This window comes from Manacus vitellinus, unplaced genomic scaffold (assembly GCF_001715985.3).
Source record: "Manacus vitellinus isolate BGI_N305 unplaced genomic scaffold, ASM171598v3 scaffold_4_pilon, whole genome shotgun sequence".
In the NCBI taxonomy this organism is placed as follows: Eukaryota; Metazoa; Chordata; class Aves; order Passeriformes; family Pipridae; genus Manacus; species Manacus vitellinus.
The window spans coordinates 22,629,686-22,647,968 of NW_021940604.1; the positions used below are offsets into that span (position 1 = coordinate 22,629,686).

Here is an 18,283-nt window from a genome sequence, read left to right on the forward strand (position 1 = left end):
AGTGTAGTGAGAAGAATAGAGACTATCTGGGTGGCATCTGTGGAATTCAGTCTATGGTGAGGGTGCAAATCATTAATCCTATTTCCGGTGCTCACATTTTTACCTTCACGATACTTAATACTTATTTTTAAAGTCACAGTTATGAAAGCACCTGAGAAAGTCTGAATGCTATTTTTCTTCTATTTTTTTCCACTGTATGTCTCTAGCTGCCATAACAGCCAGTAAAAAAAACTGATATCACAAACTTTACAACTTGAAAATTCAGAAAACATTCACATACTTCCTTTCTTCACATATCAGCTTTTGGTCCTGAGTGAGGACTTTTAATGCTTTGTGTTAATAATGATGATTTTATCCTCTTCTTTGCTTCTTCCCCTCGCAGACAATTTTACTCACACTGCTGTTACTTGATTTCTTTTCAACACATACCAATTCACGCTGTAAGTCACTAGCTGTCAGCATTTTAAAACAAAGATTAGCAGTGCCAACTACACCTCAGGAAAAACATTTGCACTCCTCACAGCTCAAGTGTTTATTATACGCTAGAGAAAAAGTGGTGCATTACATTATCTATATCCCTTTTTCTTCTTTCTGCAGGGCTTCACTAAGCTGGCAACTGACAATTGCATGCTTGTTTCAAAACTGCAGTAAGAAATAATTATTCTGAAAGTGCTGCATATATAATCATCCCAACATAATAGTTAAGTTTTTTAAATACACAAGCTATTTCTTTACTAATTTGTATTTTAATAAAATAACTGACAATTTAACACAAAAAGCAATGTTAATCTAGTGAACAAAGATGTATTTCAGGACCACTTAACAAAGCAGACAAGCAAGAACTACCTAACAACCAAGAATTTGAAGGTATGTATGAGCCTAAAATTTGTTATGACACAAAGCTATTACCTCAGGAGCCTAGAAAAGTTCCTCTTAAAATTACAGATTAAGAATTGGGAGGAAGATGTTACTTAATTTAAACTCCTTATTCCCAGTTCCATAATTGGTTGCACTTTTAATACAGTGGTCACAAGGAAGAATAACTGTAAGTCTAGGAAAATATCATGCCTTTGATATTTCTCATGTTATTTACATAGCATTTATATAGCATTTTACTAAAGTGTCTCTGAAGACTATAAAATGCAAGAGCAGCCTGAATGTAGAAATACTCAGATATGCTGCAGAAGTAGTAATCAGCAGACATTTAGAAACAACTTCATCTTTGTTCCTCTTCCATGTGTATTATCACAGAAAACAGGGATGCAGGTAAACAGGAAAGGGAGAAATCATTTTTTTATTTGGCAGGAGAAAGAATAGATTGTTCAGCATAGCCAATCTGGTTACCTTCCTTAACTCACTTTAACAACAGCAGCACAAAAGACACCCTTCCAACAAACTTCCAGGAATTACTAGCCCTGGGATAAATATATAGGATAACTAAATGTCCTCAAACTAGTTTAGATGCTGGAGCAGTCAAGAAAGTTCCTTTCTTTCTGTATTGCTTTGAATTTTTAACCTAAATTATTTCACTTCATTTATTTACTACTTCGAAATGCTGTCAACCATTTAAAATTTTTATTTGATAAATACTTAAAAGTAGGTCACTGAAAACAAGCTTATACACAATAATACACAGACACATCAGAGGATTAATATATAAAAATCAAGAGATGAAAAAACTGACCTGCTGCTTCTGGTGTTTGTTTAGTAGGGCTAAAAATAAGGTGTAACATCTGGAGCAGTCTGCTAAAGCTGCACAGAAGTCATTGTAGGAAGAAAGTTTGCTACAAAGAGAAAAAATAAAACATAAATGAATGAAATTACTTTTTTCCACAAAAGGTTTAAAAAAGAAAATCACTCTGCTTTTGACTCTCAGAGCTGTATTTTCCAACAAATGAAGTAAATGCCAATACTCTGACTTCTAGCAGAGGCATATGCAGTTACATAAGAGCACAACAGAAGTCTAGATATCCTTGCCACAGTGAATTACAGGAAGAAGCGAACATAAGGAGCTTCCCAACCTGCTTGCCATATGGGCACAGTATGCCAACACTAGCACTTCTGAGCACTAAATGGGAGAACTGTAATGTTAAGATGACGTGCGAAGTCAGACAGGAGAGGAAATAGAGGGTCCCTTCCTACTGCATCTAGAGCCTAATGACAGAACACATCTCTCACCAGCAAACTGCAGAACATGTCTCTTTACAGACACAATTCCATCTCCGTGCATTCCCTGACATGTGGGGCTCCAGCCCCACACTGCTCACCTTGACCATTGCCAAAACAGAGAATCAGACATGCTTCGGTCACACCAGAAATACTGCAATAACAGAACAATCTAGGATAACCTCTTACCTCCCACATAGTCAAAATCAGGAATGTTGATGTTCAATTACAACCAACTATGGGAAGACTTACAGACTTAGAGAAATGAAGAATCTAAAGAAATTGAACATATTCTCTATGAGGAAGCTGCCTAAAGTTACTGATTAAGAGAAAAGAATAATCATTCTGTGTTACTAGAAGACAAAACAAAATTCAAATCTGAGCTCCGTACTGCACAGTACACTTTTTTTTGTGACTGCAATTTCCAGAAAGCTAATTAAATTGATTTTATGGCTAATTTGTATCCTTGGAGCATGCAGTTCTAAACTTATGAAAAAAAATTGAAGCACTAGAAAACTTTAAATAAGACAGATTATTTTTGCTCCATATTGAATTCTAGATTCAATGTCCTTAATGTCCTTATCAGAATTACAGTGTAACTATTGATTACACTTAATTACAAACCCATTACCCCACTTTCCATGGCATTTTCCAAGTAAAAGAAATGCTCTCTCCTCAGAAGAAGCAAATATGCTCTAAGTGCTGTAATCATTGCCAGAACTCATTTTTAGGAATAAAATTAGAAACAGATGTGGAGAAGGTGGCATGGACTTGGGGAAGCAATTCACATGCTTTACAGATAGCAAAGGACAGATTTGCCTGTTTTTAGCTGTGGAGAAGAAGGAATGACAGCCTGCTCTTCGAAGCACAAACCGATCTCATCCAGAAAGGAGAATATGACAGATGATTTAGAGGGGCTGAACAGGAAAAGTCCATATCAGAATCTCAATGAACATGGAGCCACAGGCAACATGACTCAATACAATAACAAAACAGCAATGGCAAACACTTAATCCAGAACATCATGCACAAACTGTCGTTATAACCCAGCTAACTCCTGAAATTACCAACAGTTGATTTCACAACTTCTTCAAAATCTTTAAATTGTTTGCAAATCCATTTAGCATTGGATATTACAAGCTGGTGCTTGGTAACCACACCTGGTAATTTTTGACTAAGAAACTATTCAGACTGCAAAATGATCTTTTTGGTGACTCACTCACGCTGATCTCCCTCTCAAAAGCACAACTTGGGAAGCAGCCGCTGAGCTGCTCATAAAACTGAGATTCTTTCAGCGCTTCCATCTGCACACTCAAGCCCTGATCCCAGAGATTAATCTCCTCAAACACTCTGTGACAGCTCAGAACAATGAACACTGGTCACATTTTCTCTCTTCTGTATTTTATGTCACAATACACAGTCCCTGATGTAAGTTCAGTTTGGGTAATTTCTGTCATTCTTTTTTTTAAACTATGGCCTAAAATAGGATTAATAAATACCTAATAACGTATGCAGCTTTAAAACATAAGAAATGCTAAATCTCAATCAGAATCTGTGGGATCAAAGAATGACACAATATAACAAAACATTTTTCACAGGCACAATGAATCTGAGTTTGTAAGGCTACAAATAAAAAATTCTGTAAGTATTCATAAGGACAAAATTGTCATACAAAATCATTAAATTCTACACAGAGCTTTTTAAAAACCAGAATTTGATGTAAATCTTCCAGCTTTAGTGCTTGATCCTGCCTCCTTTGAGGTCACTGGAAGCAGTAACAGGGACCTGACTGCACGCAGAACTAGCACTGTGCTCTATAGGTACCTGAGTATCCTGACGATGTAGGTGCAGACATCCTGATCGTTCACACGCTGCTCCAGCGCCACACAGAGCTCAGAGGCAGCACCACTGCAAATGAGTTGGCACCTTGCCGGAGGCAAGTCAGCCAGGTTTCGCAGAGTAGCTGTCAGCTGCATGCAGAATATTTAAACATTTGTTAATCACACCTCTTTACAACAGAATACACAGTGCTTCGAAAATTTAATAAAGCCCATGTCTCATTTGTAACATCTAAGGCAGTCTGAATGTCCTGTTCACATTCTGCAGGTATGTATACACCAATAAATAACAACAGGAGACACGTAAGCAACAAGACTGTGTATTTGAAATAACTGCTTGAAAATGAAAGATATTGGTTTTGTCTGCATGTAACCTCCTCCTTTGAGAGACACATGATCTTTAATAAGTTTTAAAATCTTTCATGCATGTCTACAACCCTATACCAATTGGAAAACAGGTGAAATGCTGTACATGGTTAAAGTAATTTTTTGCATAATGCCTGATTTTGAAAATTTATATTTAAGTCTTGCAAATTAATACTGATATATAATATAAATTTTAATAATAACTGTAAGTTGCAAACTAAGATGAATTTACTTTAAAATACAATAAAATTTATTCCAATTAAAAAAATTAAAAGTTAATCAAGATCAAGAGAAATCCACTATAACATATATAATATATATTATATATATTATATATTATGTATATAATATATATTTATAATATAAAAATGAAAAGCTTAAGTGCTCAAGCTTACTTGGAGCAATCAAAATATTTTCATGTGATACCGTTCAACTTAAAGGAGCTTTATGCATAAAATTTCTAACATTTGCAGATATACAAAATGAATAAGCTATTGCATATTTTGAAATATTCCAGTTGTCTTCCAAGGTAAGAGTATTCAAATGCCAAGGTCAGACAGGCAATGACATGTAAATTAATCTTGATTTAATCCAGAACTTACTATAAAATGAATGTGAAGTCATTCAACCTTATGTGAATATGTGAATTCTTCAAATTTCCCTTATTCAAAGAGTGAAGTTATTAACATTAATTTGGTTTTAAACACAGTTTGATAAGGCACACAAACTATCTGTTCAAATTGTTTGTTATCACAAAAAGCTCGGAAATTAAGTCTTTTATCACTAAATTGCACTGCTTGTCCAGTGATATGTAATTGCTAATTTTAAAGAAAAACTCTGACAAGGAGCAGGTTAAGTTGTTGTGTTTGAGCTTTTGCACATAGGATTCCATGCACTACTCTGTCCATTCTCCAGCAGCTTTCAAATTTGCTGTCCTATTCCAACAAATTTGGCAAAAGTGGACATGTCTTCAGTTACCAAAGGATGTTCTGGAGCAACAGGAGAAGAAACAATGGGTCAAAATGGAGAAGCAATGCACAGGGGGGAAAAATTTATGTGATAATGTGAATGTGATACGTGAATGGATTTAGCTTCAGCACTAAATATGAAATCTATACTATACTCAGAACACACAGAAACTGAACCTACAGAAGCCATTTGCATCATATCACTCATAGTTTAAGAAGGTACCTGGAGTTTTTTTGTCATTTTAACTTAATAACTGCAAAAAACAGACATTTCCAGATGTGCATTCTTTCTCAAGACACGATGCTCCAAAAATTAACACAATACTGGAGACATATTTTAATAAAAATATTTTGATTAAATACTTTACTTTTCAAAAGTTTTGGTAGAAAAATTGTCAATTGCAATAGACACAAAAGACTCCATTCAGTGCTCACATACAAGATGTTCACAGTCAGCCTAGAATGATATTTGTTGAATTCTAGCTAAGTTTAGCAACAAAGAAAATGGAGGATAAATTCACAGATTAAAAGTGTTGCTCAAATGCAGACCAGAGCTTTTACTGCAGAAGAGAGACTTACATATTAGATAATGAAAAAACCCCAAATCTTTATCACTAGATAATGGTGCAGAGGTCTCCAAAAAGAGAGTAAACTTTTTCACTGCCCGAGACAGAGGGTTCAAAATCCTCCAGCAGTAAATTGTATCAAGAGCCATTCTCAGACAAAGACAGGTTGGAAAGGAAAAGCAAGGCAAAATAACATATATACTTAAATGTGGTAAGACAATGATATTCAGCAGTTCATAGAACACAAAGGAACAATTTATATATATATCCACAAAGGAACAATTAATATCCAACTGAAATTTGAAGAGTACAATTTAAAAAATGATAGAAGCTAGACAGCAGATGAATTCTAGAGAGATTCAGATTGCTTCAAGCAGACACCGTGACTCAGGGAGAAATGCATAACAACTGGCTCTAGCACTCCTTATCTTGCCATGTGAAAGATCAAATTCACCCAAATAGAAAATTTAACTGCAGACAAACATTGTTTTTAAAGGAGAAGACATTTAAATGTTTTTCAATTAAAGAAAATGGAGTACTTGCTAAGTCTCATCAGTGACACTTCAAAAATCCTGGCTTTTGAATAAGCATTACCATATTTTGTACAAATATAACCAGACTATTAGGTTAAGTAACATAAAATGAGCCAAAGATGACCTTGGTTTCATGGTCTCTGTTAAGGAAAAAATCCCAAATTATTGCAAACATTTTTATTCTTGTATTGTGGGACCTCTGCATAAAATCAATTGTGGAAGAATGAAGAAATCAGATAGGGACTTTATTCCCACAAAAAGGATCTAGCAAGATTATGTATAACACTGCCATCTGGTGATTGTGCAATTATACAGTTAAGGAATGAAGAGTTGGTCCCAGTTAATTGAGATACTTCAGCTATCAGGATTAAAAGATGGCAGAGCCTCCCTCAGAGACCACATTGTGACTATTTAAGGTGCTTTTCTCCCCCAGTAAAATTTGTTCTCTATCCCTGAAGACTTGTATTCATCCTTTATTTCTGTATGTCACTGGATATTCAATCTGTTGTTAGAAGTTACACTATGCTACAAAAATCATGTTTATTCTGAGGACACGAATCACAGAAAAAACTTTCTTCGATACTCTATCCCTGGAAACAGAACTATTCCTTCATCTATGACAACTGAACAATTAACTCACATGGAAGAAGTGCCGCACATAGATCTGTTGAAGGAACTGATATGAGAAAGTTGCACAGGAATTCCATAGGAGTAGGAATCACTACTTTTCTCACAAGAGGAAGAAAAACGAAGTATCTGTACTACTATAGAGGAGAAGACAAACAAGTGAAAGAGCAACCTCAGTGAGAGACAGTTGTCAGTATGACTTCTCCACAGAACTCAAGGCCTTCTTAGAAACAGCCAGTCTGTCCAAACCGTACAAAATAGTTTTGCTACACTTCCAATTCTACTGAAAACAGCAGAGAATAAGAGATTAAAAAAGAGGTGTAAAATGTAACATTTACAAATTAAACCCTTGATCTAAAAAACTAAATTTATCCACATGCAAATAACGGAAGAAAAACATTTCTGCAAAGTTCTGGGTAAGTTCAGACAGCTAGTCAAAATGCTGAAAATAAACGGATTCATTAGTTTTGTTATTTAGACATCATTTGTTATTTTAAATGCCCCCACTGGCAAAGACTTCTTTTTATATCTAACTGACATAAATTTCCATCTCTTTCGACTCAACAATATTCCCATTATATGTATTATACGATTAATGCCAACAGCAGCCATCAAACATCAGTAAGTAATATACTTTGCTTTTAACCATGCTCTCGGAAGGATAAATATTTTTAAAATACACAGACATGAAAAAAGATACAGGACATTTCTCTAATTTAGATTTTAAAATGCCTGCCAAAAATACAACCTGATTATGCACTCACTGAAATGACCACTCAGCTTCCATATGTGAGGCATCAGTCTCTACTTCTTCATCTAAGCTACTTTCCTTATAGCTTAGGTATTTTAAGTCAGTATCATCTTGCAAATTACACTGAGAACAGAATCTATTCTGGACCCCTCAGTAGGGTGTTTCTACCTAAACTGGTTGCCTAAGGTGACACTGCAGTAGTACCAGGACTTCTGAAGTCTAACCAGCATCATTCAAGAAAAATATGGTCATTAAAATTTTGACCATGTGCAAAACCCTGAAGTTTGTACATCTCTGGAAAAAGGCTTGGAAATCCCATATACAATTTTTGTACAGAATGAAAGGTGTGATACCAACAAAATGGCACAGATTATTTTAGAATTGCTTGGGGAATTCATAGTGCCCCAAGAAAGTTAACATGTCAAATACAGGAACTTAATGATGACGGGAGCAGAAAGGAAGAAAATAGGAACACAGCAAGCACAACATTTCCAGTTTCCCCATATATTCTCCCAGCCTGAAGCAATTTGCCACACCCTTAGCAAAATATAAGTACTAAGCCACACCATTTCATTCAGTGTTTCATAGCATCTCCCAATCTGTTTATGTTTGTTTTAAGATTATACACACTACTCTGCACAGACATACCTCATAGCACCACTAAAAAAACAGACCAAAATCAGTAACAGTAACATGATGACATATGCTTTTTGTTTTCTCATTTAGTTTCAAGAAGTACAATATCCGTTGCTTGTAAGTTAGTAAAGAATTAAAGAAATCTGGCATAATTAGTAACAAACTTAGTGCAAATACTACCTCAGCAAGTTGTCCAATATATTTTCCTATGAAGTCCCCAGAAGCGACAAATACCAGGAATCTACCTTGATAAATACAAAAAACTCTGTGTTTCTAAAACACTAAGGTTTAAACAGTTTTAGAGCACAGGATTAGTTTTCATAGCCACCACTCATCAAGGTCTGTTACCTTCAAAAGATTCAAAAAGTGTTCACTTTTGCATCCACTTCTTCCTTATATTACAGTTCTTCAAAAACACTTTGTCAAAGAAACATAGTTATATTTTCTTATGCATTTTTAAAATACATTATTCTTGTAATAAAAAGCTTTCTGTAATCTCCTAAAGTATTGCAGAATCAGTTTGTATTCAGTATTTCAGCTTAAAGAATTTAAACAGAGAACACATTTTTATCTGTTTACTACAATATCCAGAACATTGCCAGCATCATAAAGTAATAATGAGAAACTGGTTTATTAGGTACCCAAAAATATTTCTATTAACTTCAGAATTTCTAAAGCCTTTAAAACTGACTACACAAAAATATCTATGGTAATTAAATTTAGGTCCTGAACAACTTCATTAAACTTCTTAAAAAGAAGTCTACTGAAATATAGGTACAATTCTGTCAGTGGCACACAGGGTTAGCTTATCTCCTCTAATTAAATTTTTAATTTGCCCTTGAAGTGTGTACTTTTAGAAATAAAAGTAAATGCTAACCTGGACTAATAAGTGGCCCAAGTTGGAGAAATACGTGTCATTTTCTTTTACGTTATTAATCTGCTTCATTAATTGCAGCAACATTTCAACAGCTCCTTTGTTGACCATTTCATTAAGGAGTACTGCATTTCCAGACATGAATTTTATAGCTCCCGCACAATAGAGGAGAGCTTCGTCGTTTTTGTGTAGATCTTCATTTCTCAGAACCTCCAACAAACAATCTAAAAGGAAAATCATTATTCAGAAACTCGAATATTAACATTTATATTTCATACAGTCATTGAAGAGATAAACAATTGGGAAAAAAAACTCAGATTGAACTCTTACATTTCTAGTAAGTGGGCTAGAAAAATTGGGTATTTGGATTGAAACCAAGAAACAATTATCGATGAATAAGAGAATGGGTCTGACTTTTGTTCTCCCAGGCTTCAAGAATCAGCATAAGTTGTAAACACATAGCACGAATCATTGAAATCACCAGTCAAGATTTGCAAAAGTGATTGTCTGTGCTTGGAATTTTGTGTACTAAGCTTGATGCATTCTAAAGAGGTTTATTCTCACTACTTCCTTAGAAATCAAATGTCTTAAAGCCTCTCTAATGGACCACTAAAAAGCACGGGGACCTAATTCAAATCTCACATTTGAAATCTGTTCATAGCCTTTTCAGATTTACCTTTTATGTAGGTAAAGGTACTGTAAAAGTCCTGTTCTATGCTACCACTGTCAGATATCTGAAATGTTAAAATTAACAGCTGATAATGGGCACAAGCCTAGTGTATCTTTCACAGTTAAACTGAGACATGCTGAATTTGGTGAGGGTGTCTTGAATGAAAAAGTAATCCTGACCAACTCTATACTTTTGAATTTTTAGTAACTGATTGAAACAAATATTTATCTCTGCTTACTATGTTCCATCAAGTTCCAATTGAATAAAAACATTTTCCTATGTCATTAAACTGAAGAGATTTTTAGATATGTAAAATTTTTTTCTGTCTCAATCCTAACTGAAACTCTCTTCAATATGAGGTTATATGAATGATGTACACTCACACCAGGCTCTTGCTCAAACTCTCCCCCTCACCAACTAAATCACCTGGGTTGTGGGAATGTAAGAAATCAGTTTCAGGTTCCTGCTCTGCTCAGTATCCAACAGGGTCTTGAACAGTAGTTGTCTATCTGGGGATGAACAATTAACTTATTTCTTCTACTGGAGTTGCTCCACTGCACATAAATAGGTCACAGGGCCAGAGGAGGAAAAAGAAATTAAATATATAAGCCAGTGACTGCAACAGGGATGTGGGTGATTATGATGTAAATCCTGGTTCATGTCTTCTGCCTGGACAAGTTGGGTCCAAAACATAGAGTGAACAAGCAAACAAACCAACCCCTAGCAAGAATGCTCTTTCCTTCATTAGTTTTTAAAATACAGAGAAAGAAGAGCAAGAGAAAGAAAAGTGAATGAAGATGGTGAACTTGCCACTGGCTGCCACAGGAGAGGAGCCACGAAGAGGAGATACAAGGACTCCCTGAAGCAACATCTCAGCCTTGGCCATATTGATCATCATCATTGGTCTACTCTGGCCTCCAATCGGGAGGCCTGGAGACACACCATCTATAACGCTGCGGATGTTTTTTAGAACGCACGCCTGATCACTCTCGAGGAGAAAAGACAACGCAGAAAGAACCGTGTCCTGTCAATACCACCTAAGGAGTCTTTCCACTGTGCCTTTTGCAATCAGACTTGTCTATCTCACACTGGCCTTTTCAGCTACCAGCACACTTGTACAAATGTGGGTAGAATCCTTCCCAAATCTTCACTCGTGAAGCCTAGCCATGATGACACAGACATAGCCACGTGACTTGTCCAGATGCTATGTATGATGTTAACTTCTACAAAACTGTAGTTTTCAGTATCCAAAGTCAAAGCAACCTGAGCTGTTCTCTTTTCTGTGAGTCCTTTCCTTAGTACTGGAAAGGCTTACCTTGTCTTTTTTTCTGACAGCAATTGTGTACTAAACTTAAAGACCACGAATACTCTCATCTAGTTAAGCAGATACACACATGCCTTAACCTACACACATGCCTTAACTTACACACATGCCTTAACTTATACACATGCCTTAACTTACACACATGCAATAAAGGTTTGCAAGATCAAGGCCCACAATAACAAAACATACTGAAGTTTTCATGAAATAAATGACTATCAAATGAATACTAAATGTCATTCATACACTCATTTTCTTCATATTTCTTATATTGGCAAGGGGTTTGTGTGCATGGCACAAACATCATTACAATCACTAAGATCTTAGAGCCACTGTTGACAATTCTCCAAAAACACTGCCTCAATGTGCAGCAGCAGCTATAAAAAAACCCCAGTGATCATTCTCAAGATCCTCCCTGATGATGGCCAACAATACAGTCAGCATTATTTCATTCCTATAAAATTTGGTGCAGACAGAGCTTGCATTCTATACAGTTTTGTACTGTAAATCTCAAGAAGGATCTACTGGAGTTTGAGAAGCTACAGAGAAGGGCTTATAAAACAACTGAATGACACAATATCCTTTCAAAGAGAGAGCTAAAAGGCTGAGATGCCTCAGTCTTGAAAAGGATAAGGCAGAGATACGTGATATGAATGTGGTTTAAAAAATCATGAAGGTGAAGGGTAAGCTGACTAGAAACTCTCACAAATCCTGCAAAAACTACAAGCAGGGGGATAATGAAAAGTACATAGATTTAAAACAGCAGATATAGAATTTCTGGAAATTGTTGTTCTGTGAAATTGGAGAAGCAGACAGAATCAGAAAGTTCAAAAAGGAATTAGGCAAATTAATGAACAAAATACCTATAAACAGAGATTAAAAAGGAATTAGAGAGGGATGCACCATCTAATATCCCTAAAAGAATATAACAGTTCTGAATGCTGAGGGAGTACAGGGGAAACATCACAGAAAACATGTAGGCTTCGATGCTGTCTCTAGACAGCATCCCCTGCTGCCATTGTTAGTTAGACACAGAATACTGGACTAGACCAATCACTAGTTTGATGTAGTAAGCAATTTTTAATCTGTGACTAAGTGAACTCTGAGAACATTTCCTGAAAGATGAACAGTCTAACTGTTGAATTTCAACATCTAACTTACACATAAGAACAGAATACATACCCAATAATCTATCATTTTGAACGATGTAATCATTTTTTTCATTCCTGCAAATCTTAAATGCTAGCTTGCAAACACTAAGAAGATTTTTTCCATCCACTTTCATCTGCAAAAAAAGTAAAAGACATAAAAATCACAACTAAAATCTACATACAAAAATGCACCATAACATTCTACAAGTTCAGACACCATGGCAAACTTGTATTCTTAGTGAACTATTAAATTCCAGATGAAACCCTAACAATATACTAAACCAAACTGAAAAAGTTTGCAGAATTAAAGGACTCTGAAACACAGATAGTTTAAGCTTTATTTAGCACTGTGCTGACTGACTTTAAAATAAGGTGATATACAAACTTTTAATGTAGTTAAGTATATAAATCTGCAGATAGTATATCAGTAACTTGTAGTTTTTCCTCTAATTCACTCTTACAGAGAAATTCTGTAAAGAAATCATTGTTTTGGCATCCATGACCATACCACAAAGAACTCCAGGACAACAGTACATGTCATAATAAACTCATATATCAGAAAAGATCTTACGATGTACTAATGGTCACTGAGAGATCATGAAAGGGAAGTTAAAGTGCTAAAAATACAATGACATGTCTTCCTTTCCTCTGCATTTCAAGGACAATTCCTTCTATATTCATGATTTTTTAAAAGATTCCACATAAAAAAATGTCTGTAAGGGAACTTTTAACAAGTACCACTTAACATTTATGTAGTATTTGAGTACAGAACTGTATATTCTGATTAAAATAACTTACACTGCCTTAAAGGAGCACACACGCCTCCCCCAACACTCACACACAAATTACTAAAATGTCTTCAACACAATGTTAGCTGGCATCCTTTCACCAGTGACTGTCCATACATACTTCATAGAACACGAATCAAGAGGTTCAAAGAGGTTTAACCAGAAATACTAAAGAAAGAGATTAATTGCACTTACTTTTAAAAAAAACCCAAAGTTTTGTTTTGGTATTTTCAGATAAAGGTGTTTAATAAGGTCAAGATATTATTAAAAAACTAATCTTCATTTCCATGTGTAAATTTTTGATTGCTGTTTTGTTCAAATCCCTGCATGTGTATCCCAGCTTAGGACACTGCCTCTTTTCCATGTCTATACCATATTCTTGTTACCATACACCAGCTATCCCACTTTATGCCCTTCCTTCCTCCCCCAGATGTAATTTCTCTGAAAAAAATAAGCTTCAACAAGTGCTGATGTAGATGAATGGGAGACACATATCTCTGTGGTAGTAAACTGTACTTAGGAAAGTGTTACTTTAGATGCAGTTTAAAAATATGAAATAAAAAATTAAATGCAAGCTGTAATTCATGATTTTGAGCTTCACATTCTAACAAAGAGCATTTCAAAACACTTACAGCCAGAATAATCTTTGCCAGCTTCAGGCAAAGTGGATCTGAATCAATGTCTACAAGTTTATATAATATCTTCAGAAGCTCACTTCTTCTTTTAAATTGTTTTCCAAGCATATTTCCTTCATTCAATGCTTGATAGAGCTTGGTACAAGCCAGACAAAGATTTTCTATATTGTCTTCTACTTGAAGGGTGAAGGAAGGGAGAGAAAAATAAAAAATAATTATCAGTGCCACCTTATCCAGAGCATCTCAACAGATAAAGACATAGAAGAACAATATAAAGAATGGGTTGCACAACAACAAAAATAAGGCACCAAATAAATCTCTTAAAATGATAATATGATTCTAAGAAAGAGTTTTATTTTGTTTTTTCAAAAAGAGGAGACTCAAGACAAGAAATGACACAGCCAAAATAACACCTAGAGCTAAAACGAAACTCACCTTTAATGCTTAATAATCAGATTGATCAAATGTGCTCCTAAAGTGCTCCTACCAAACATTACATGGGAAAAAGAGATAGTTAAGGAATATTTTTCTCCCCATATACATAACTTTATATATCAAACCTTGCTGGGATTAAGAGTAACTGAACGTAAAAACTTGTTTACTTGTGTGAAAACTAGAATGTATAGCAGAGGTGTAAGATATATTTCAGTAGGATGTTGGCCTAGTGACAAAAAACTCATCTACTTCCTCATCCAAGTCCCCCAAACTCTATTTAAAACATACAAAGATAAAATCTACAGTAAGTTATTACAAAAACCACATCTCAGCACAATGGAATCATGTACATGTTTAATTTAGAGAGAAAAGGAAAAGTCTTGTCTATTTTAATATTCAACAGTGAGATTTTTTTTCTTACATTTGCTTTTGTCTATAAGGTGATACTTACAAAGCACCATGTAAATCCACTTAAGCTGCCTGTATAAACTCTGCATTTACTCAGGATGTACTTCACAGCTAAAATAGAATCACAGAATCATAGAATCATAGAATCAGCCGGGTTGGAAGGGACCTCTGAGATCATCAAGTCCAACCCTTGATCCACTACCACCGTGGTTACTAGACCATGGCACTAAGTGCCACATCCAGTCTCATCTTAAAAACCTCCAGGGTCAGAGAATCCACCATTTCCCTGGGCAGCCCATTCCAATGTCTTATTATTCTCTCTGTAAAGAATTTCTTCCTAATTTCCAACCTAAACCTCCCCTGGCACAGCTTAAGACCATGCCCTCTTGTCTTGCTGAGAGCTGCCTGGGAGAAGAGACCAACCCCCACCTGGCTACAACCTCCTTTCAGGTAGTTGCAGAGACTGATGAGGTCTGTCCTGAGCCTCCTCTTCTCCAGGTTAAACAGTCCCAGCCCCCTCAGCCTCTCCTCACAGGACTTGTGCTCGAGTCCCTTCACCAGCCTCACTGCTCTTCTCTGGACCTGCTCCAGCACCTCAATATCCTTCCTGAACTGAGGGGCCCAGAACTGGACACAGTACTCCAGATGTGGCCTCACCAGCACTGAGTACAGGGGAAGAATCACTTCCCTGGTCCTGTTGACCACACTGTTCCTGATCCAGGCCAGGATGCCACCGGCATTCTTGGCCACCTGGGCACACTGCTGGCTCCTGTTCAGCTTCCTGTCAATCCAAACTCCCAGGTCCCTTTCTGCCTGGCTGCTCTCCAGCCACTCTGTCCCCAGTCTGTAGCGCTGCAGGGGGTTGTTGTTGCCAAAGTGGGGGACCCGGCACTTTGCCTTGTTGAACCTCATCCCGTTGGAATCAGCCCAACTCTCCAGTTTGTCCAAGCCCTCTGCAGAGCCCTCCTGCCTTCCAGCTTTCTGACACTCCCCCCCAACTTTGTGTCATCTGCAAATTTGCTGATGGTGGACTCAATCCCCTCATCTAAATCATCAATAAAGATATTAAACAGAACTGGGCTCAACACTGATCCTTGGGGATCATACTCAAGGAAGTAAAGCACTTGTGATGAAATATGTATTGCCAGGAAATTACAACAAAAAACATGTCTGAGAACCCAAACCTGTCGGCAGATTCAAGGACCCATCTCTCATGCTGAGCAATGCCTGGAAGCTCTCAATTTGCAATAATCACACTTGAGGAACAGCAATGACTATTCCATTTCTACTCCCACCATGACAGAAAATTTAACAAAATTTAGCATTATTCTAAACCTCTGCTCCAGTAAGCTGTGAAACAGAAGTAGCAAGGAACCAAAACTGAATGCTCTTACAACTCCATTTCATCAAAATTAACAACAACAAAAATTATTCATCACTCATCCCATGGGGTATTTTTGAAGCTTATACTCCCGAGCACCAGCATGTAACAAAATAAATTATTTGTTCCTCTAGAAAAAGAGACTTTGGGGCTCTATTAGTTTTTGTCATATAACAATCATCTGAAGCAAAAATCAGAAGATTTTAGACAATAATTAAGTTCCAGATCAGACTTCAGATTTGTTTTTGAATGGAAAGCTTTCAACAAATATTTTTGAGGGAGAAAGGGGAGGAAAAAGGCTTTTCTATTAATATATGAAAAGCTAAACGTGAACTAAATGCACGTGCAGGGAATCAGCTGCAAGGTATGAAGCAAATGACTGCACATGAAATTAAAAAATATTAAATTACTAACAGGCCTACTCAAAACATTAAAATTATGGAATTCTAATATTCACGTTTATAAGAAAAACTGTAACTATGCACCAAACAGCCTAAAGAAAGCAATATATCACGTGGCTGCAGGAGGTAATGATGCAATTCAGTTACAATTTGTGTGAATATTCAAGAAGCAGCAAAACTCAGCTTTTAAGGTTTTTGTACCACTGCATTCAATCAACTGGTGAGAAAGTATCATTAGATAATGTCACCTATTATTAGAAAAACTATGCCCTAATCAAGTTTTCAAAAAGCTAAATAAACCCCAACACACTAAAAAAAAACAAGTAAAGGCTGAGGAAAAGGGGCATGAAAATCGATTTCCCTTAGCTACATTCATGACAAAGGAAAGACATGATTAGATTTTACCTCTAAATTTTATTTTGCTTACCAATACAAATATCACACTATGCAAAACTATAACTCAGTGGCTCATATTTGACAATCCTGGCATTAAGCAACAAAAATGTGGAGTTGCATAGCTGTTTTCAAATTTCCTGATCACTGTTTTTCTACCCATCAGTGACAGATGTGGGAATGAGAATCCTGTCTTTTTAAAATAATTACATATTTTGGGAATCACTTAGTACTGTACTGGTGTCTCATACTCATGAACATCTGCAAAACTATGCAAAAAAAATTCCAATCTGTATCATGTTATAACAAACACTGCAAAAGATCCCATAAAACAGAACCACTTGTAAAAACAAATCTATTTTCTATATTCCCACCATTCAGATAAACATAGTGTCTGCTGAAAACAACTGAACAACCTTTTGAATGAAATGTTAAAATGGATTTCAGAGTTTAATCTTTCAAACCATATTTAATTTACTCAATTTTGCTTCAGTATTCTGGGTCATTACATACTTTTCTGATACATCTAATATTTTAAGCATAAATGGAAATTTTCATTAAGATTTCCTTAGTTTTCTAAAATTAACTGAGACCTTCAATACAGCCTATGGTTAAAGCAGTGAATCTGTGCAGTACTTTATTCTTAAAATTATTACCTCATCACTGACTGCTAAGCTAGCAGAGCTATGTGATCTAAAGTAAGGTAATTTAGTCAGACAAGATCTTCTCTAAACCATTTTTGTTTGTGGTGGGTTTTTTTACAGCATCACAGAATGGATAAGGTTGGCAGGGACCACTGCAGGTCACCTGGTACAATTCCCCTGGCTCAAGCAGGGCCACCTAGAGACAGGTGACCCCTAGACTGCCCAGGTTAGTTTTACACTGTGAAGTCACTGAACATATGAAAGCATAAAAGGCCACATAGTCCAATTACTGTTACTATTTTGTAGTAAACACAAATGAGACCCATGCTTCCTGCAGGAAACAGTACAGAAAGTAAACCCTTTCAAAAACAGTGTTACCCACTTTTTTTCAGTTCACGCAGAATTGGCAGAATCTTTATACGCCAAAAGACTTCTTCCTCTTCCCACTCATTTATTCTTGTTTCATCCTCTAAGCCTTCAAAATACATTCAAAACAAAAAGCATACATTCAGTGATGGTTTCAATTTCCACACAAATAAAAAGCTACAAATACTTTATTCGCCAGTCAGAAAAAAACCCTGCATGTCCCATTTTGCTATATTCTGGGCTATTCTACCTGCTCAAGCTTTTGTTTTTATTTACAATTTCTCAAAAAGAAAAGTTTCAAACAAAACTAGATGGATAAGTATTTTGATACATAAAGCTGTACTATAAAGCTTTTGTTTGTTGAC

General features: G+C 36.0%; 1 protein-coding gene across 7 annotated transcripts in view; it reads right to left on the reverse strand.

The window, feature by feature from the left end:
• The window catches only part of ARMC2 (armadillo repeat containing 2), a 62,358-nt gene that overhangs the window by 19,270 nt on the left and 24,805 nt on the right, over nucleotides 1–18,283 (reverse strand). For 6 of the 7 annotated variants that reach the window (XM_018078361.1, XM_018078364.2, XM_018078358.2 and 3 more), the window contains 6 exons: nucleotides 17,935–18,027; nucleotides 13,888–14,066; nucleotides 12,499–12,601; nucleotides 9,329–9,549; nucleotides 3,991–4,136; nucleotides 1,685–1,784 (listed from right to left, as the gene is read on the reverse strand). In XM_018078361.1, coding sequence (XP_017933850.1) covers nucleotides 1,685–1,784; nucleotides 3,991–4,136; nucleotides 9,329–9,549; nucleotides 12,499–12,601; nucleotides 13,888–14,066; nucleotides 17,935–18,027 — 842 coding nt within the window. The remainder of the gene's footprint in view (nucleotides 1–1,684; nucleotides 1,785–3,990; nucleotides 4,137–9,328; nucleotides 9,550–12,498; nucleotides 12,602–13,887; nucleotides 14,067–17,934; nucleotides 18,028–18,283) is intronic. The other variant, XM_018078359.2, reaches the window with a different exon arrangement.